Source organism: Panthera onca, chromosome D4, assembly GCF_046562875.1.
Source record: "Panthera onca isolate mPanOnc1 chromosome D4, mPanOnc1 haplotype 2, whole genome shotgun sequence".
Lineage (NCBI taxonomy): Eukaryota > Metazoa > Chordata > Mammalia > Carnivora > Felidae > Panthera > Panthera onca.
In genome coordinates, this window is record NC_138351.1 from 8890175 (window position 1) to 8912328 (window position 22154).

Sequence of the window (22154 nt, forward strand, 5' to 3'; positions counted from 1 at the left end):
GTTCACAGATTTAAACCACAGTGCGGTATTTTTCTTAAATTACCAATTAAATATTGTTCCCCCAGCCCCCCAGGAAAGAATATTAGAATTCTGGTCCCTGCTCGGTAACAGATTAATATTTATTCCATTAACTCTATAAGTAGCAAAAGGGAATGTTGAGACCAGGAGGTCTTAGAAACCATACCTGTTACATTACACACTGCAAAATTTAACCTGTGTAGCTAGATCAGGAACATACGAACTTTAAAAATGTGCCATGCTGAACTGTGAATGAGAGAAGCTAAAATTTCGTGTCTTGCTTACCAGCCTCATTTACATAATAGTGGTCCTCCCCATGTTCAAAATAATAAACGTTGTTGATGTTTGGCTACCTCTGGGTAAAATCAAGGTTGATTTTAGTACAGTATACCACAGTCACAGCAAATTAGTGAGCTTGATCCTTTGGTTAAGTTTTGGATATACATTATTATTATTAATTTTTTAGATCACTGCATAGTAAGTTTGAAAGTTGGAAAGGATGTTAGGAATAATGTATTCTGAATTGTACACCTTTGGGGGACACGCTAATGGCCTCTAAAAGTGTCTAGAAAATAAAATTTTATGACATACTTGCATCCAGCTAGGGTTTGTGTTCTGAAAATTGAGAATCTTAAAATAATTTTGGTCTACAGTTTATAATATGATTGAAACTTTTATTAACAGATGAGACCTAAGGAAGTTAGATTTCAATAAAGTTCAACTTTTATAGCCTCAAAATAAGAAGTGTAAATGGGGATTTTTTTTTTTTAATGTGAATTGGTAATTTTCTGTGTAGACTTAAAAAGTGAACAGAATGACTATAAAGCTGCCTGGAATATCATGGCAGTATGTTGGGGTAAGAAATATTCTGAGAGTTGAAAGTTACTCTAAGTATAGGTTTTTTCCCTCATGTTTATTTATTTTTAAGAGAGAGAGAGAGAGAGAGAGAGAGAGAGACAGACAGACAGAACATGAGTAGGGGAGGGACAGAGGGAGAGGGAGACACAGGTTCTGAAGCAGGCTCCAGGCTCTGAGCGGTCAGCACAGAGCCTGAGGCGGGGCTCGAACTCACAGACCGCGAGATCACGACTTGAGCCAAAGTCGGACCCTCATCCAACTGAGCCATCCAGGCGCCCCTAAGTATAGGAATTTTAGAACAAATGTAATGTAGCTAATCATGCAGGGAGAACACTTAAAACTTTATTTCTGATACTGTATTTCAGAGACCATCATGCAGACATCAGAGACCGGGTCGGACACAGGTTCGACAGTGACTTTACAGACATCTGTGGCTAGTCAAGCAGCGGTACCTACCCAGGTGGTGCAGCAGGTACCGGTACAACAACAGGTAAGGAGCTGCTGTTCGCAGAGAAATGCTGTGCCTCTCCTTGTGTTGACTCTCCCACGCAGCTGTGTCCAAAGGGGATTTAGACTACACTTGCTAGTCCTGTGGGTGCTAACATTGGTTTGGTTCCGTTCTTAGGTTAATGAAGCAAATGTTTCTTGAGCCTTTCCTGGATGTGGCAAATTCTCTCCGTGTGGGGCTATCGGGATACAAAGAAAAGGAGCCCAACTGTATAAATCCCTCTTCTGAAAGAGTCTCTCTCTTAACTCCTAAAGAAAACACTGCTTTCTGACTTGACCATCCTCCCTCTCTTCTCCCCTCTCTTATTCTTTATCACAACACCCTATTTCTCTCTTACCGAAATATCAGCGATCACAGTTTCATATAATTGGCTCCCAGTAAGTGGTACTTAATGGAGGGGTTGTGCGTACCTTACAGGCAAGGATTTCACCTTTGTGATGTTTGGGGAAAGGTCTGAATATTACGGCGACTGAAAAAATAGTGTTGAATGAAAATTAAATGATCTTAAAGGTCTGGAGATCTGACTCATCCCACGTAAAGAATTGGGAATGAATTCATCATCACACGTTTACTACAGAGCTTATTCAAACCCAGGACACTCGGTCTGTTTCGGGAAGATACTGACGACGTAAATGCTCTTCATGCCGGATAATAGTTCTGTCAGGTGGATGGTGAACACCTTGGCCTGTCATTTCTTCCAAAGAGTAGTGAGAAATTAAATGAGAAAGATCGTATCAAGCATTCTCTTGAGACTTGAGATTTGCCTGTAATTTCTTAGTATCAAGGAGAAACTTTAGCAAATGTTGCTCTTACAATTACCAAAAAAGTAACTAGGGAAAGGGATGTATTTTCCTAGATGACAGACAGATTAAGGTAGAATTCTTTTCAGGAGGTAGAAGTGTGATGGACAGGGAGAGTGCTGTCACCAAGAAGAAGCTTTTGAAAAATTTTCCCGGGGGCTCCTGGGTAGCTCAGTCGCTTAAGCGTGTGACCTTGGCTCAGGTCATGATCTGGTGGTCTGTGAGTTTGAGCCCTGCATTAGGCTCTGGGCTGATAGCTCAGAGCCTGGAGCCTGCTTCAGATTCTGTGTCTCCCTCTCTCTGCCCTTCCCCCACTCGCGCTCTGTCTCTTTCTTTCTCAAAAACAAATAAACATTAAAAAAGAAATTTAAAAAAAGAAAATGTTAAAAAAAATTTTTTCCTCTATGTTCCTTTTTTATTTTTTTTAAATGTCTATTTATTATTGAAAGAGATAGAGTCGAGTGGTGGAGGGGTAGAGAGACAGAGACACAGAATCTGAAAGCAGGCTCCAGGGTCTGAGCTGTCAGCACAGAGCCCAACATGGGGCTTGAACCCATGAACCATGAGATCATGACCCGAGCCGAGTTGGACGCCCAACCAACTGAGCCATCCAGGCACCCCATCTGTATGTTCCTTTTTATAACATCATGTTGTATTTCCTGATTTATGGTATCTTTTTTTTTCTCTGAAATTACTAATTTTTTAAAACTTGTTGGAAGTTTTTCCTTTAGAATCCATTTCCTTCACACTACTTTGTTTTTTGTTTTGTGAGTTTTTTTTTTTTAATCTTTTATTTTTGAGGCTTTTCTCAGATGTCTGCTAATCTTTGGGTGTTTATCCATATTTAAAAGCATGAGGGTAAACAGCTGATTTGAATGCATGAGTGGGTCTTGTTAACTTCAATACAGGGTCATTTGACTGGGCTTTTTAACTGGGGACCGTCTGATGTTCTTTGTTTTTCCTCTTGGGTTGTCATTTTTTTTTTTTTTTCTTTTCGGGTTGTCATATTTTTAAAGAAGACTTCTCCAGCTTCCTCCCTGGAGCATAAACTTGGCTTCCTGAAAGCTGAGTAGGGGAAGAGAGTTGGGTATTTCTTGCCCCGATTCACTTAATCCTTCTTTTTTTCACATGGTATCACCCGTGGTTGGTCTTCCTTAGTGTAGAGATTAGGCCAAAGAATAAATCTCCGAACTTTCACCAAAGTTAGGGAAAGCAGTCACCCACCTCACTGCTTGCAGTTCGTGGAGGGCCTCTGATTGGTGCTTAAGTAGAATCACTTTTTATATGAAATACCTACCTTACAAAACAAACATTGCGGAGTTCCTGGGTGGCTCAGTCAGTTAAGCGTCCGACTCGGTTTCAGCTCAGGTCATGATCTTCGGGCTCGTGAGATTGATCCCCGTGTCGGGCCCCCACGCTGACATTGCAGAGCCTGCTTGGGATTCTCTCTCTCCCTCTCTCTGTGTCCCCTCACCTGCTCTCTCTCTCTCTCTCAAAATAAATAAACTTAAAAAAAAAAATTGCTACCAGAAATGGAAAATCAGTATCACCAGCCGTAAACAGAAGATCATATGTACGCACACATTAACTTGTCCATGTCCTCGTAGAAAATAATGTCATGTACACGTGGACCACACTTTGGAAAACATTGTGCTAGGCCATATGGCTCATTTTTAGCAGGCATATTTTTCAGTGCCTCAAGTTAGCTCTTTCCTCTAGGACATTCCAGGCAGGTGATAGTTTACACCCCCTTACACCAAGCAAAGAAGGTGAGAACTCTTTGTTTTCTTTTTGTCAACAAAGTGTTTTATTTCACATAGTGGGTTAGTGTGATATTTGCCCAGAGTTACCTGTGATGTAGTCCTTCCAGGCTTATTTGGAAGGAATTTTTTCTCCTCTGTCATTTTGTTCTTTTCTTTTTTTTTCTTCCTTTTTTTTTTTTTTGAAACTAGAAACGTGTCACGTTTTTGAAAAGATTTTTTAATGTTTATTTTTGAGAAGGAGAGAGAGAGAGAGCGAGCAGGGGAGGGACAGAGAAGAGAGGGAGACACAGAATCCAAAGCAGGCTCCAGGCTCCACGCTGTCAGCACAGAGTCCAAAGTGGGGCCAGAACTCACAAACCGCGAGATCGTGACCTGAGCCGAAGTCGGACACTTAGCCATCTGAGCCACCCAGGCACCCCTGGAAAAGTGTCACGTTTGACACTGCCTAGTGCATTCTAACAGTGTCCCTGTGGATATATTTTCTATAACTGATTAGATCACTGCTGCAGTAATTTCCTACTGCTCTTAACTTGTGTGTAACCTTTGTATTGTTAATGTGCTGATGTCATTCTTGAGTTTTCAAACCGTGGTGGGACACCTTTAAAAGCTTCTCACCTTTGTCACCGACCCATGACGGATATTGAAATTATAGCATTGATGTCAAAAGTAGTTACTTCTATTGTTTCAACTTTATTTATTTATCCATTTATTTATTTGAGAGAAAGAGTGCGTGAGCAGGAGAGGGACAGAGGGAGTGGGAGAGAGACTCTTAAGCAGGCTCCATGCTGAGAGTAGAGCCCAACTCAGAGCTTGATCCTATGACCCTGGGATCATGACCTGAGTCAAAATCAAAAGTTGGATGCTCAACTGACTGAGCCATCCAGGGTGCTCCACATTGATTGAACTTTTATTGTGTCTTTGCTTTGGTCACTTTGATGTGAAGACAAGGTGTATAGCTCAAAATTTTTTAAGGTTGAGGCATGTGATGCTGTATTTTTTAGAAAGTTGAGAGACCAGACAATTTTAAGATCTAATGTATATAGTTCTGTTTCTTCAAAGCACCAAGGTTTTAATCTCACTGTGTAATAAGTACCAAGTAAAATGTTGATTCTAAAATTATTTCTGTGGTTTCTCATTTATTCTGTATGATCTCAAGAATCAACTTTCCACCTTTCCTTAGACAGTCTGGTTCAGGAATAGAGAATTCTGAGCAATGACTACATGGTCTTGTTATATAATACTTTGTCAAATTTCCTGTCTTTTATAATTTTTCATCATTTCACAAAACACCATAGAGTCTCAAGCTTCCAAATAAGGACATTGTTGCCCAATTCAATAGAATCTCTAAAAATATTCAAATTCACTATCTCGATTAGTTACTAAACTTTTGATATTACTCATCCTATCATCTCTATAAAAAGACTTCTTAGACTGTATAGACCATGGCTAGAAATGAGTTGTTCCCCCCTGCCTTCCCCTGCCTTCAGTGATTTGTTACAGTTTCTTGTAGGTTATTCTTCCATTTGGCCAATAGATGGCTAAATCTGAGAGGTCTTTGACCCTACTTGCTCTAGAACTGAATGATAAGTCCAGGAGAGGGAAGAAGGAAAATGTCCTCCACTCTTCAGTTCTCTCTCACAGCCAGCCAGTTGAGATGCTTTTCAAAGCAGAACCTAGACAGAAGTCCGAACATACACTCCTTGTTTTCATTTTGGGCTTCAGGTGTTCCATAATGGCGCTGACACAGAAGAGAATTCCTAATCCACCCTGAACCAGGGCCCCGGGACTTTTTCTCCCTTTCATGTTTCCCAGTGTTAACTGCCCCTCCGACTACAGCTCTTACTCTGCCTACGGTCTCTGCCCATCTTCCTCTTAGAAGAAAGCCCACATGTTTTCTGTCAAAGTGGATCCGAGTGTTGCCCCTGTACCGCTTCTTGTAAACATAACATCCCAGGTTCAGTGGAGCCCTGGGGTCGAGGGGCTTCTGTTTGAATTCAGAGAAAAAACTCTTGTGTCACATTAGCTGTCAACATTGTTTAAGTTCTTGTATTGTTCAGAGATTGTGTCTTTACCGTTTCCTGCCCGGGGACTCTGTTTCTTTCTAGCGGGTCTTTGGTATGTAACTGGGACATTGAAACCTTTTTTTATGTGATGGAGGAAAACTCATTTCAAGATCATGTTCAGGTAAGAATCTCTGTTTTTATATAAGTCATCTCTCTGGGCAGTGACTCTTCTCTATAATTTGAGTTATCAGAATGAATAGAATAGCCGTATTCTGGGAGTATTGTTGCTTTTGTAGCCGTATTGTTTCTTTTTGGTGAGTGTCAATCTGTCACATATTTAGCATTGCCACATAAGTTGTGGTACATCCTGGCAAGTGAGCATTTCCTCCCTGTGGTCAAAGGGATAAATGACATTTTGTTTGAGAAACAAGCTTCAGTCAGGATTGCCAGTTAGTTAGGTTCTAGGCGAAGGGCAGTCTTCAAGAAGGGTAGATTTTAAATGGATCCCGGTAGATCTGTTTATTACGGGTATCTTTAACACGAAGCCTCAAATTTTAGCAAGTAGATTTTAGGAAAGGAATTTTGATACAAATACTCCTGAGATCCTCACATGAGACCACACCTTCAACAAGGGGTCATTTTTATGCTCACTTGTGTTTGCCATGTTCCCTCTGTGTAGTATATATCGTCACAACCCGAGAAACTGTGATTAGCAGCATGCCCGTGAGAAAGTTCTTGTGATGGAAGCAATGAACAGTGATTAAGGGGAACAAAAGGTTGTCGGTAGTATATTAAATCTATAACAGAATATTGTATTGGCTCAGAATCTGATCAGTAATATCTCGAATGGCTCCCTTTGCTAGTTTGGAGAGCTAAGTCTGAGGTAGTGCCCTCGATCAGTCCTGTCTTTTTCTTTTCTGTTCAGGGTCAAGAGAGAGTTGCTTTCTGTGCATTCTAGCTTTCATGGACAGAAATAGAATTCTTTTCATTTGAGACCTTTATCTCATCTAATCAGTAGAAACAAAGACATTTTTCGTTGGTTTGCTCTTATTTGGGATTTGATTCCCATTGGCTTGGTTACCTAAGGGGACAGTGTTCTCCTAATTAAGACTGTGACATCCTAAAAGATGGGGCTACGTTTAAAATGAATTCCAGTTGAATGTCTTTTTGTAGGAAAACAAAAGACAGTGATTTTATCTCTTGAAGAGCATATTTATTTTATTTTTCAGAGCCAGAACTGCTTATTTTTAGGATCTAATATAAAAAGGTGTTTCAAGGGAACATGCTGATTTACAATTGAAATAAATTTCATTGTGCCAATCGAATATGAAGGCCTTTTAGTTGAACATCTCTGCTGAGTACTATTTAAATAGTGCAGTAATCATATGCAATGGTTCTCTGTTAAGTGACTTTAAACATACTTTCTTGTCTGGAGTTCGATCATTATGATCATTTTAGGATATTGTAGTTTCAGAGGACTATGCCCGGCACTGTGTTAAACGTGCCTCATTTCTTCACTCATTTCTTCAGCTGAGATAAGACACTTAGCATGAGTTAGAATCAACAGATCAGCTTCAAATCATGTTAAAAATGATTGGCGTATGATTTTCAGCTGGAGGAAGTGACACATGAAGGCAAAACACCTCTCCCCTTTGGTTCTATCTCAGGATCTTGTCTCGAGGTCTTGGTTGTATCTGTCTCTAATTCCGTGGCAGCTTAGGATCCAATAGTTACAGCCACATCATCTGTAGTGAGTAGAAGCCATGTTGTTGAACCCATGCTTGACTTCCATGCCTGCTTCCATGGCCACTGGGTTCATCGGCCCTTTCGGCAACGACTGGAATGGCCAAGCAAAGAGATTTACTGGCATCCACATGAGGTGTCTCAGAGGTGATTTGACACGGTACCTGACTGTAGGAAGCTAACTTTTGAGGGAGACAGCTGTTGTTACAAAATTGGATACTGATCGCCTCAGGGGGAAACCGTGGAGATTGTTCTTGGGAGTAAAGATCAGTAATATCTTCACCATGGATGTGACCTTTGAGCCACGTGCTGAAGGAAAAGTTGGAGGGCGTAAGAAAAACAAACCGGAGGAGAGCGTTTCTGGTAGAGTCAGGCATGGAAGAGCCCAAGGGAAATCGGGGAGTCTGACGGGTTGGTGACAGAGCTAGGAAGTGAGGAATGTGGGAGTGTGTTTCCCAAGAACTTCTTGCGGGAGGTTGAGTCAGATGACGTATTTGTGGTGTTTTTACATGTGCTCCCTCCCCAGTGTTTTCGTTCTTTTCCCTCTTCAGTTGACGTATTTCATTCTCTGTTTCCCCACTGCCAGTTTTCTCGACAATCTGTACTTGTCTAGTACATTTCCCTTTTGTCCAACCACTTCTTAATCCTGTGAAATTTGGATGCTACTCATGCAACTGTGGATACTGTGCACTTTTGATGGAGCCAAACCCAAAAATATTCTCTAGGATTTTTCTGGATTTTTCCTTGACACTTAAAAACTGTTGACTGTCCTCATCGCTCTTATTCTGTGGCTTTTGGGCTTCCCGTTTTATTTCTTGAGGGCTACTTCGTCCAGGAAGAAGCAGGTTTTGTAGAGGTGAAGAGACTGAGATTCAGAGTTAGGAGTTGTGGGTTCAAATCCTGTTGCTAGCTCTTTCTAGTTATATGATCTTGGGCAAATTATTAACCTTACCTGAGACTTAATTTCCTCATGTAAAAGAGGGATAATAATATCTGGCGTATACTTGGCCGCAAATATTAAATAATCTATTTCCTAAATCGTTTAAGGTAGTACCTGGTATATAATAAGCCTCCAGTAAGAAAATTTTTTTTTCCTGTTGGTCTTTTCCTTGTTATTAGTAGTATTATCTGATTCCTCTAATTTGGAGGGTTTTTTGACCCCCTTTACCATAAGGTTTGGCCTTGGGTCTTCCCTTTTGCCCTCACTCTCAAGTAACTCTTCCTCTGCAGCTCTTTTAGTCTTAAAACCAGTTGCTTTCATTTTCTCTACTAAGCATAAAACTGTGGTCCTTCTGTGTATTGCTCTGGCTTTCGAGTTAGGGAGGCACAGGCTCTAGATCAGAATGGGCGCCAACTTGGTCTGACCTGCAGGGGCAGCATTGGGATTCTCTCTCCTGTATCGGAACCCAGTGCGGTCACCGGAGTGATTAGAGAAAACGCCAGAGGATTTCTCAGTCAGTATCCAGAATACCTCCAGAATTTTATTCACTTCATGAAATGTAATAATTTTGGATCACGTGTGGGGTTGTGGTAGGATATGAGTTTGGGAAATGAAGGCAAGAATATTATATTAATATCTTAGCCAGACTGATTGGAATTTGGGCTTCCAGTTAGAAGAGACTTGAATTATTCATTTAGTGCAACTATCCCAAAAGACCTTCCAGTGTTGAATTATGGAAAATTTTCTTCTTCAATAATCCTCTTAGTTGTATAGACTTAATTTAGGTGATTCCATAATTTTGGAATTAGAGGTATGTAATATTTCCTATGAAAATCTAATTTGCTTATCAAACCATCAATTTCAACATCAGGACTTTCTTTTGTTGTTGTTGCTTGGAAAATCCAATGTGTCCTATAAAATTGTTTTACAGGAGTAGAAAGTAGAAAAGTTTAAGATAACTAGCACCTCAGTTTACATATACTTTGAATAAGGTGACACAAAATCTAAACAGAGCACTCTGGCCCTCTTTGCGAAAGCAAATCAGAGGAATTCTTTATCTGTACTAAAGATGCATTTCCAGTATAATAGATCTCAGTACAACTCAGCCTGTTCATTGTCAGTATCTGAAAGGAAGAGAAATTTTAAGGTCCAAGTAAAAATTATGTATAGTCTGAGCTAGTCAAGGAAGTCTTTCCGGAGGAAGTGACTTTTAAGCTAAGATTAAAGAGTAGAAGTAACCAGTGAGGGAATGAAAGTGTTTTCTGTGGGGTCAAAATGGCGGAGGAGAGAGGGGAACAAAGGGTGAACGATGAGATGGGGTCTTAGGTGACTCCTGGTCTGACAATATAAGCTATTGGAGTTTTCAGTAATAACTCATTTTGAAGTTGACCACCGTTCAACTTTGTCAGAAATCCAGTGGAAACAGGGAATCAAATAGTAGTAGCTGCCATGGGCGCCTGGGTGGTTCAGTTGGTTGAGCATCCGACTTCCACTCGGGTCATGATCTCATAGTTCGTGAGTTCAAACCCCCACGTTGGGCTTTGCACTGACATCGTGGAGCCTGCTTCGGATTCTCTGTCTCCCTCACTCTCTGCCCCTTCCCTGCTCTTTCTGTCGCTCAAAAATAAACAGACATTAAAAATAATAAAAATAATAGTAACTGCCATTTACTGAGCACCTGTTGTCTGCCATTCCCTGTGCCTGATGATCAGTCCGTCATTTCTAAAACTTGTCACAACCATGTCCACTTCGGGTTTTCTTGCCCCTGATAGCAGTTCCCGAGATGCTCTTGTGGAAGCTGTCAGGATACTGGAACACAGTAGGTGAGTCATCTGCTCTCCCGGACACTTTTACAACCAGGCGAATTGCTCATCACAATTCTTCAGTCTCACCACCTGTACTAAAGCAGCACGTCAGAAGGTTAATTCTGTGGAACACTTAACGCCCATCTTTTCTGTCCACGAGAAGTGATCATTTTGCCCTTTCCTCCAGGGCTGATTTTAGAAATAGACACACATGGGATGCCCCTTTACTTTCTTTAAAAATTTGTGTTGACGTCAGTCAAGGCCATGTGTGCGGAGACTCCCATGCTTTGTTTTCCTCGCACACAGCCCTCGCGAACTGATAGACTTCCCGTTTAAAGCAGATCAGAGCCACCCTCTTTGTCCCGGCTGCCTCATTGCTCAGTGCGACGTTCTAAACCTGGTGTTTAAAACTAATCTACCTTCCTTCAGTCAGGATCTTTTTAGCCGGGAGTCATAGCCAAGTGGTCTGACTGTACAGCCCAAGCACCTAAGCGTACTCAGAGATAAAGCACCAGATGAGCTCTATCAAGATCAGCTGTTAAATGGTATAAGCTCACTGACATACCAGTGCTAAACACGGCGGTCCCACGGCAAGGAACATAATATACTTTATGTCAAGAAGGATTGGTTTTAGCTTTGTGAATCAGTGCAGTTTTGAGAAATCCCGCAGGCAAAGCGAGTGAGAGCGACTGAGGTATAAGGAGCTATTCAAGCAAAATAACTAACAAGTAAAAAAAAAAAAAAAAAAAAAAAAATTACAAACCCTGAACTTCCTAAAGCCTTTTCTAAACTCAGATCGTAAGGATGAGCATCAGTAAATATAGAATCTTGGGGGAAAAAGAGAAGGAAAAAATGATAAAAATCAATGTAGTAAAAATGTTACTATTCAGATAATCTGGGGAGAGGAGAGCTGGGAATATTGTGTATAATTCTTGCAACTCTTCCAGAAGTCTGAAATCCTATCAAAAGAAAAAGCGTTTAAAGATCAATACCAATCGAAGTTTGTTAAGTTTGAGCTCCTAGTAAGGAAAGGAAAAACATCTAGAGGAAAATCGGTTTTGAGATTTTTATTGCACTCTCTTCACATTCCTCATCAACTGTCCAGTTTTGAGAAGTACTATAAAGAAAATTCATACGTACGTACATACATACATATGCAAGCAAGCCAGATTGATCAACACATAAAGCAAAAGATCAATTAAAAACTGGTGATATTTTTAAGACTCTTAGGAACACAAATGTGTATAATGAGTTGGTGGTACAGTTGAGGACTGCCTAAAATTCTGGTTGCTAGAAAATGCAAACTAAATTACTCTCCAGAAAAAAAGACAAAAAAAAAAAAAAAAAGCATTAGAAGTTAGAAATTAGGTCTTAAACTCAACAAAAATGACTGGCCTGTTTGTGGCTTTGACTTTTGTCGTAATTAGTGCCAGTGTATATCCCAAGTGTAGAAAGGCCCAGACGACTCCCATCTCAGCTCTGAGGAAAACCGGGCTCATCAAATCATTCGATTAGCAAGCTTTTAAAAAGTCATCCAACTTCATATTATAATCGACATTAACTATTGAATGGGGAAGCAGGTAGCATAAGTTTTTTCATTTATTTATTTTGAGAGAGAGTGAGAGAGAGAACAGGGGAGGGGCAGAGAGCGAGGGAGAGAGAGAGAATCCCAAGCAGGCCTCACACTGTCAGCCCAGAGCCCGATATGGGGCTCAAACCCACGAACTGTGAGATCATGACCTGAGCCCAAATCAAGAGTCAGATGCTTAACCAGCTGAGCCACTCAGGCATCCCTATGATCCTGATTTTTAAAGGTTGCTTTCAGGGGTTATCTTTTATTTCTATAAGGTATCATTTTAATGGGTGACAAAAAAAGGCCTCAAAACTGAAAATAGAAATATATAGGACTTTTATTTCTGGTTTGTGAGTTGGTCAAGCTGTTTCTCGTAAATCTATATCACTATCCAAAGCCATGATTTTTTTTTTCTTTCTCCCTTTACTACTTGGTGTTTCTGGTGTATTAAGTCTTGGTAGCTTGGGATTCTCTTAAATCTGTGCTTTCTTGTTATTAGCAATGTTAGCTTTTTAAAAGTACTAGGATTAAAGAAGAAAAGTGAAATAAAAATAAATAAGAAAAGATAGCACTTGAAATAGAAGAAGAAAGGTAATTCTTTTTTTTTTTTTAATGTTTATTTCTGAGAGGGAGAATGAGTGACAGAGAATAAGAGTAGGGGCGGGGCAGAGAGAGGGAGACAGAGAATCCCATACAGGCTCTGTGCTGTCAGAGCAAAGCCCAACATGGGGTTCGAACGCACAACTCCTGAGATCATAACCTGAGCTGAAATCAAGACTTGGATGCTTAACCGACTGAGCCACACAGTGCCCCAGAAGAAAGGTAATTCTTAAATGAAAATGCTTATTAATAAAATTAGGTTCAAAAGGCACTGTGTCCCATTTGTGGATCTCAGGCTAACTTTGCATGACATCACTAGCAGAATTAAACCGTAATATACGTGGACATGAGTTGTTTTTGTTTTGTAAGTGAAACCGTACCTGTATGTTGAAATAATAGGGCAAACTTATTTCTGAAGTTTTTGGAAAGTGATACTAATTTTACTTTGAATGAACCTAAGCTTTCATTCCCAGTGGTAATAATTTTTCTGAGTTTCTTATGAAACTGACCAGGCCATTGATTACAGTCCCATTTATGACCCCTGATAACATACTCTGTGCAAACAAAGCCTTTTTACCAATGATTTCTCCTTTGTGTCATTGTGCTTGTTTTTGAGGCTTTGCCTTAACACTGAGGTTCACGAATGTGTCTGTTGCCTGTGGTTCATTGATCTGGTAGATGGTTATACATTTAAAACTTGTGATTACTCTTAATTTTTCTCAGCAATCTCATAAATACATTTCACAGACATTGAGCATTTCTTCAGGCACTTATTTTAAATAGATGTTTTAAAATAACAAAGCAAAACCCCATCAGAGAGGTTGAGGAACCGGATCTAGGGGGAAAACGGCCCGGAGAAGCTGGTGTAATAAACAAAACCCATCACCTTTAAGTAGTCGGTATAAAAATAGTGCTGCCTTGCTAACAGATCTTGGTAGACAGTTTAGGTCACACATGGGAGGTGTTTTTGATGTTTGAACTTTTTTCATGTCTCTGTTTTGGGTGGTGCTCCCTGTGAAGCACTGGTACAGTCACCCGAAAATATTAGAAACGTGGGCTAAAGGAGCAGTGGCTTGACTTTGATCTCAGGAGGCGTTGAGTGAGTGGACGCCCCGTGTGTCACTTGCACGCCATGTGGGATCGAGCAGGTTACTTCAACCTGCCTGCCCTTCAGCTGCCACAGCTGTGTTCCAGAGCTCCATTTGGTGATGGCACACCTGTTAGGTGGCAGGAACTGTACCTGCTCTGGGGACACGAGGAACCTGAAGGTTAGGGCACAGAGACGGGCAGGTAAACAGAAATGGCACAGAGAGTGCCGGTGCGTGAGGCATGCACTGCATAAGGACGTAGAGGAACAGAGAAGAAGCAGAGTATGGTTTGGAAGGGGAGTCAGTTGGCCGGAGGAGGCAATTGTGGGGGGACTTCCTGGATGAGCACCACCCAGTCTTTGTTTCTTTATCCTTGATGCCGACGATGTACCCGGAACTGTTAGTAGAATCAAACGAGAAAAATCTTTGTAATGGTGCTTTGTAAAGTGCACAGCATTTTGCAAGTCTGAGGACAGAATTATTGGTTCACTGTATCAGACACTCTGCTAGGACCTGGAGGGAAGAAAATGATGGCAAACAGCAGTGTTTCTCAGAATGTGGCAAAGAGATACAGATATCTCTTCAGGAATCGTGTGTGTGTGTGTGTGTGTGTGTGTGTGTGTGTGTGTGTGTGTGTGTTTATAGATAATCCTTACAGTGAAACTGTGAACTTGTTCTAGATTATCCGAATTACTGCGTTATAACTGAGAGCGCTGTTCAGTTTCATTGTGTTCTCATATATGTTTATGACCTTATGGGTGTTAGTTTGAATTGCTGTAATTGTCTTGGGCCAATGAGGTAGAATGGAGGCAGCCTTGATATGAAAGTGATCAAGGCTGATTGATGACCACAGATAGACTGAACACAAAAGAAGTTTCATCATACTAGTTGGCCCCACAAGTATCATTATTTATACCTCGGTTTATGTTGGCACATGTTTAATAATATTTTATTGAACACTAGAGGTCAGCAGTCATGGTACCAGAGAGGCATGGCTGATCCCCACACTAGGCTGAGTCTTTCTGTCATACATTGCTCGAGCCACATGTCCCTTTCCCTCACAGTCTGTTTTGTCATTGTGACTTTAATTGGTTTATGTGATTAATGTCTTTCTCCAGAACTTTATCATAAATTGATGATCCACAGACCAAGTCTTCTTTTGCTCCTACCATAGTACAGCCGAAATACACATGACCTGTCTGGCACATAATAGGTGCTCAGTAAGTAATCAATTTATTGAATTGATGAGTGAACTAGCTAATAACTGGAGTGTCTAAATTAATAGTGATTGAAAATACTTAATGACATGTTTAGTGTTAAATATGCACACGCACACGTGCCGTTTTTTAAATTCTATAATTCTGAATAGTGTAAATTTATCACTATGGGATGTCTCCAAAGTAGAATACCTACTCCTAGGTTTGTGCAAGAAGATTAGAAGAAGAGGAAGAAATGTTAGAATGTCTGTTATTTTACTTTTGCCTAAAAATAAGAAACACAGCTAAAATGTAAGAAACTATGTATATCACATGGTAATGGAGGCATCCCGAGGAAGAGAAGTTGATGACAGCCTTCTCATTTGTTTGTTACATTTTTTATGTTTCCGACAAGGTGGATTAATGGAGTCTGTACTCTAGTTTTGATTAAACTAACTTCATAATATGGACAGGCCAGGCAACTTAAAAAAATTCCCACATATACACTGCAGATTGAAGATAGCACACGTAATTGCAGAAACAACAAAGGTAGCAGAATGAACGCTTCCCTAATTCTCTGATAGTCACAGAGCAAATATGTGTTTAGACAGCTCAGAGTTGTCTCCACAAGTTCCTAGTACTAAGATTTTCGACGTACATCTTCAGTGATGAACCTCTCACCTAAGTATGTATTATGCCATGAGATTAACTACTGAAGTTGCCTCAATTAACAGGACACTTCAATATTTGATCTTTAGCGTTTTATTGTATAATTTCCTATTTTCTGTTATGTTTTACTAAATGTATCCTTCTAATACAATAGAATATGTGATTTATAAATAAATTGTTTTTAAGAGTGAAAAATGATGGGGCGCCTGGGTGGCTCAGTCGGTTGAGCGTCCGACTTCAGCTCAGGTCACGATCTCGCGGTCCGTGAGTTCGAGCCCCGCATCGGGCTCTGGGCTGATGGCTCAGAGCCTGGAGCCTGCTTCCGATTCTGTGTCTCCCTCTCTCTCTGCCCCTCCCCCATTCATGCTCTATCTCTCTCTGTCTCAAAAATAAATAAACATTAAAAAAAAATTAAAAAAAAAAAGAGTGAAAAATGATTTAAAAGCTTGGAAACTTCCCAACTAAAATCTTGCCACCATAGCTATAACTTTCCAGGAAGATGTCGTTTACGTGTGATAAGATTCACCATTTCAGTGCACAGATTGGTGGTTTTTGACAAATACTTGTATACTTGTGTAGACATCATCACAATCAAAATATAGAACATTTTCATCACCCCAAAGGGCTCCCTTGTGCCTCTCTTTGTGCTCACTCGCTCCCCTCCCCCACTCCTCTCTCCAGTAAAATACTGATCTTCTGTCATTTAGATTGTTTTTTTCTTTACTAGTTTTTCTAATACATGAGATCATAAAACATCTACTCCTTTGTGTCTGATCTCTTTCATTCAGCATAATGCTTTGGAGATTCAATCCATGTTCTTGTGTCTGTTAGTGGCTTATTCCTTCCTACCGATGAATAACTGTCCATTATAACAATGTATCACAGCTTGCTCATCCTTTCACCTGTTGTTGAACATTTGGTTTGTTTCCTGTTTTGAACATTCATAGATTAAGTCTTTATGTGGACATATGTTTTTATTTCTCTTGGGTAAAGACCTAGAGGTAGAGTTGTTGGGTCACACAGTAGGTGTTTAACATTGTGAGAGCTGGCCATACTGTGTTCCAGAGTGGTTACACCATTTGATATTTCTACCAAAACTCTCCAAAGAGTTCTGGTTGCTTGACGTTCTTATAAAACTTGGAATTGTTAATGTTTTTAATATTAGCCATGCTAGTGAGTTATGTAGTGGTATCTTACTGTGCTTGCAATTTGCATTTATCACATGACTAATGATGTTGAGAATCTTATGTGCCTCTTCGCCAGCTATATATATATTAATACTTCTAATATTTTAATACTCTACTGGTGGTTTATTATTCTTCCATTTCTACTTTCATTTAAACCCACAAATATAAAATTTGCCTCCAATTAAATGGATTTCTAAAATAAACTTAGATGAGTTCAAATTTTTTAAAAAAAATTTTAAGTTAAAACCCAGGGGAATAAGAAAAGAGAAAATCTAATGATAAATTAACTCATTAATCTAATGATAAATTAGGTCAGGTTATACATTTTCAGTAAGAAATAACCAGAATTATACAATAAAATGACATGGAATGACTTCTTTAACTTTAGAAAAACTCGCATCAGCTTGTATTGAGAAACTTGAGAATTTATGAGTAGATGGTATGCTAATCCAAATCCATTTAAGAAACACGGGGTGACTACAGTGTATCATGGGCAGAGGTAGACAAGATAAACGGACTACAGCATGATGAGGTCCTCCTCACTGGGATATAGAATCAAGGTAGAGTAGCGGACACGTACTGCTCATCCTGACACAGGCGCGACCGTGAGAGGGTCACGGTGTTATTCTGCCCTTCATTCTGACCGGGAATTAACGGCCTTCAAAGTGGAGATGACAGCTTTGCAGAGAGAGTAATGGTAATCTTCAATCTGCAGAACTTTGTATTCGGCCTCGAATTTTCCAACATGTAGGTAATAGTTTAGGGAATCTCTGTAGTATCATGTAGAATCATGAGTAAGTTTTAGCCACTGAAGCTCGTTCCTTGCATCATAGAGATTAATGGTTGTAATACACCTCCTGCAATTATTGGGCGTAACATTTATGGGATAAATAACTTTTTGTTCTAATTTTGTTCATGACCCTTGTATCACGACCATGATAAATTACATAATTGTGATTAATCCTCATTCAGAGACTGTGGATCCGAAAGCGATCTGGAAAGGCCTCTAGTCCTGTGGGGTTTTTTAACCTGTAATTTTTAAACTTTCATTTGCAGAAAAACAAGCATAACTTAAAAACTAGCATCTTAACCATTTTTAAGTGTACAGTTCAATGTTGCTAAGTTACCTTCATATTATTGTGTCTCAACTCATCTTGCAAAACTGAAGTTCAGTACCCATTAAACAACTCCCCATTTCCGCTGGTAACCCCTATTCTATGTCCCTATGAATTTGACTCTTCTAGACACCCAAATAAGGGGAGTCATATAGCATTTGTCTCTTTGTGATTGGTTTATTTCCCTTAGCATATTGTCCTCAAGGTGACCCATGTTGGAGCATTGTCAGAATTTCCTGTCCCTTTAAGGTTGAATGATACTCTTCTGCATGCATATACATTTCATTTATCCATTCATCTGTCAAAAGACACTTGGAATCGAGTGTGAATCAAAGTTCACTATTCACTAGTGTGAATAGTGCTGTTATGAACATGGGTGTGCAAGGATCTCTTTGAGACCCTGCTTTTGGTTCTTTTCAGCATATACCCAGAAGCAGAATCATTGGGGATGCCTGGCTGGCTCTGTCAGGGGAACTTGGGGCTCTTGGTCTTGGGGTCATAATTTTGAGCCCCACATGGGGGGGTAGAGATTTGCTAAATAAATAAAACTTAAAGGAAGCGGAATTGTTGGATCATATGGTATATTCTATTTTTAATTTTTTTAGGAGCTGCTGTACTGTTTTCCTTAGTGGCTATACCATTTTACATCCCTACCAACAGTACACGAGGATTTTCCAGTTTCTCCACATCCTTATCAACGTGTGTTTTCTCACCGTGTTTTGAGAGTACCCATGCCAATAAGTGCAAGATGGTACCCATAGTTTTTGGAAGTCAGTTTTTATTACCTTTTTTATTTTTACTTTTTTTATTTTGAAGAGACAGCGCGAGAGCAAGCATGAGTAGGGAAGAGGGACAGAAGGAGGAGGAAAAGAGAGAGAGAGAGAAAGTCAAGCAGACTCCATGCTGAGTGTGGAGCCCAAAATGGGGCTAGATCCCACGACCCTGGGATCATGACCTGAGCCGAAATCAGAAGTCGGGCACTCAACTGACTGAGCTATCCAGGTGCCCCTTGAAGTCCGTTTGTAAATTTTTCTTTCTTTTCTAGTCTGTTTCCTACCCTTCCCCTTCCTTCTTTCCTCTCTACCTATTTCCCTCTCTTGCTACCATGTCTGTCTGTCCCTCCTCCTCTTCCATCTAGCAAACCCATCGATATGTAAGATGGATCTTTCTAGAACTGCTTTGAAGGAATCGGACTGGGAATCTTACGGCTTCCCTTTTGCTCACCCCATTTATTCCTGCAGTGGCCAGAAGGAGAAGAGAAGAAAAACAGGAATCCATTTTGACTTTCTTTTTTTAATTTTTGTTTATTACGTTTCTTTATTTTTGAGAGGCAGAGAGAGACAGAGCGTGAGTGGGGGAGGGGCAGAGAGAGAGGGAAACACAGAATCCAAAGCAGGCTCCAGGCTCCGAGCTGTCAGCACAGAGCTTGATGCGAGGCTCAAACTCATGAACCGTGAGATCATGACTTGAGCTGAAGTCAGACGCTCAACCGACCTAGCCACCCCAGCACCCCATTTTTTTTTTAAATTTTCTTTTCTTTTTTTTTTTTTTTTAATTGTGACTTTCTTATTTTAAAGTTCAGGAAACTGAGGTCCAGAAAAATGAAGTGACTTGCCCACCACCACACAGATAATGAAGACTACAATTCCTTACTCTTAAGTTTCTGAAATTATATAGGGGCCAGAGAAATCTTGAGAGATCTCTGATAAATTTCTCCGAGTAAGATTGTGAATGAGCTCTCTCAATGTTATCTATTCCGTAGCTTAATAGTTTCTGAAGTGTGCAATGTATCTTTCCATTGGGATATGAAGTGATATTATGTGGTCTGAGACGGTAAGATAGACTGTGGGTCGTTCTGCAAAAGAGATTTAAAAAAACATTGAATCAGAATGAGGAAATTGTTCCCCCTTTACATTTTCTGTCGCTCACTCGAAGTAATCAACAAGGTGAGTTTGGTCAGTATATCTGTAATATCTCACAAATATTTGCTAACCTTCCCCTACTCCCACAGTCACACATAAAAAAACAACAAAAGTCGGGGCGCCTGGGTGGCTCAGTCGGTTAAGCGTCTGACTTCGGCTCAGGTCATGATCTCATGGTTTGTGAGTTCGAGCCCCGCGTCAGGCTCTGTGCTGACAGCTCAGAGCCTGGAGCCTGCTTCGGATTCTGTGTCTCCCTCTCTCTCTGCCCCTCCCCTGCTCATGCTCTGTCTCTCTCTGTCTCTCAATAATAAATAAATGTTAAAAATTTTAAAAAAAAAACATACAACAAAAGAGCAGGATTCTGACTCTGTGATATCAGGCAACAGAACCTGGCTAGTATTAAATGACTATTTGGATATTATTTATTTTGAGTGTATTATAATAAAAATTGGAAGAGAGAAGTTTTCCGTTTCTTTTTGTGCTGTAAAAGTTTTTCAAGAAATTTAAAAATTAAGGAACCACTTAAACTATTAACTATATTTTTAAAAAATGGGTGGTACATTGAAACAACATATATGTGGCCTTAGTTTGGGTTCAAGAGAAGCAAACTCCGTTACAAAAATTTCAGTGCTAGTCGTTTATTCGGGAGATGATTCCTGGAAATGCCAGTAGGATATTGGGAAAGTGAACCAGGGAAGGAATTGATCCAATACAGATTTTACTGTTATACGTGTCCCAACTGCAGATGACTGGAAACGGGTCACAGCAAGGCAGTCTGGGAGCCAGTGTTTTGCCACATCTGAGAGTGATTCCGCCCGTGGGAAGAGAAGCCTGGAGTTTAGGATATAGTTTTTCTATCCTAAAAAAGTTAAGGAGAACTTCCTTAACTCCTCACAGCAGGTGTTAGTAGCCTGACATTTCCGGCTGAGTGCGGGGGCGCCAGAGAGGATACTAAGGGTCTGAGAAATCTCTCTCGGGCAAAGAGAGGCTGTAGTGTAAAGTTAGACCATGGTGCATCGAATTGGTAAGGGTGAGCACCTGTGAACACGGGGTACGCGACACCTGCCACATAGGCTACGCGTGGATTACAAAAAGGACTACCTTTGGTAATTTCCGTTGTGGCTGAACATTTTCAGAGTTTTGGACTTCACAGCCATATTTGTTAGTAGGCTCAAAGGTTCTGAAACCGCAAGGGAAGTTTTTCTTGGGACCTAACCATAGCTCTCCTAGTTGCTGCTTGGTTTTATCTTCTTAGCTCCTTTTCTTCCTGGGCAGAGAGCACTGAAGGTCTGTGTGCAGAGTACCGCTTCAGCTAGATGAATAAAGGCTGTTATTAATTCCCACCCCAGCCTTCTGTTCCCTACAAGCCCAAATTATTTTAGGCTTTCTTTGTGAAGTCATTTTCCAATCACTTAGTAATTTATATTATTCGTTCCTGGACTTTCTCCAACTTCTCTTCATCTTGCTTAAGTTGATGAGCCTATTTTCCCTAACTGCTTTTTCAAGATAATACATTTATTGAAGTCTTATATAATTTAAGTTTCTGGCCACATGTAAAACTGCATAGTTTATTAATCATTTACCCTCTCTTGAATGGTAATTTAAATGATTTTAGTTATACAAATTACTGAAATTATCCCCAAAGTCACAGCATATCTGTATCAATTATTTGATAGTTATTATGATGTATTTTAGAGTTGTGTTAGTGGAAACACTGATTTAATCCTAAGTACTTTGCTCTAATAGAAGTTAAAATTAAACAACTGGAATTAACTGCGATGCTGAAGAAATTGAATTGGTTACATTATTTGTAAGTATCTAAATTTATTTGCTTTGTCTCATTAACTCCATTGGCCAAAAAAAAAAAAAAAAAAGGACTGTGTTGCTGGCGTTACAAGAGAAACATCTGACAAAATGAAAGCTACTATAGATTGTGAACAGGAACTCTGATGTTTGGAGAACTCATCCCTGGTAACAGCTAGAAATACCCCGTTTCAGTGTTGTATATGCTGTAACAACGACTGGAATGACTTCGCCTCTAATCGGTTTCTTCCTTAAGCTGAGTAAAATAATTCAGTAATTATTTTGCTTCGCTAAAAATAGAATTCATTTTATGTTAAAACATAATAATTTGAAGAATCTTTGTTTAATTAGATTCTTGGTCATTATTCCCACAGATGTTTTACAGTATTGTTGTGACCACATATCATTATGAGAAACTTGATAAATTATTGTTTCACTTCTCTGGGGAAAACACTCTTCCCCCTAAACACACACACACACACACACACACACACGCACGCACGCACGCATGGACACCAGAATTACTTATCTGGACATTGTAAAATAAAGCCTCTATTCTCAGT

General features: G+C 40.0%; 1 protein-coding gene across 10 annotated transcripts in view; it reads left to right on the top strand.

Moving 5' to 3' along the window:
• The window catches only part of RFX3 (regulatory factor X3), a 286452-nt gene that overhangs the window by 129375 nt on the left and 134923 nt on the right, over positions 1-22154 (top strand). For all 10 annotated transcript variants that reach the window (XM_078436058.2, XM_078436061.2, XM_078436060.2 and 7 more), the window contains one exon: positions 1242-1366. In XM_078436058.2, the coding sequence (XP_078292184.1) occupies positions 1242-1366 (125 nt within the window). The remainder of the gene's footprint in view (positions 1-1241; positions 1367-22154) is intronic.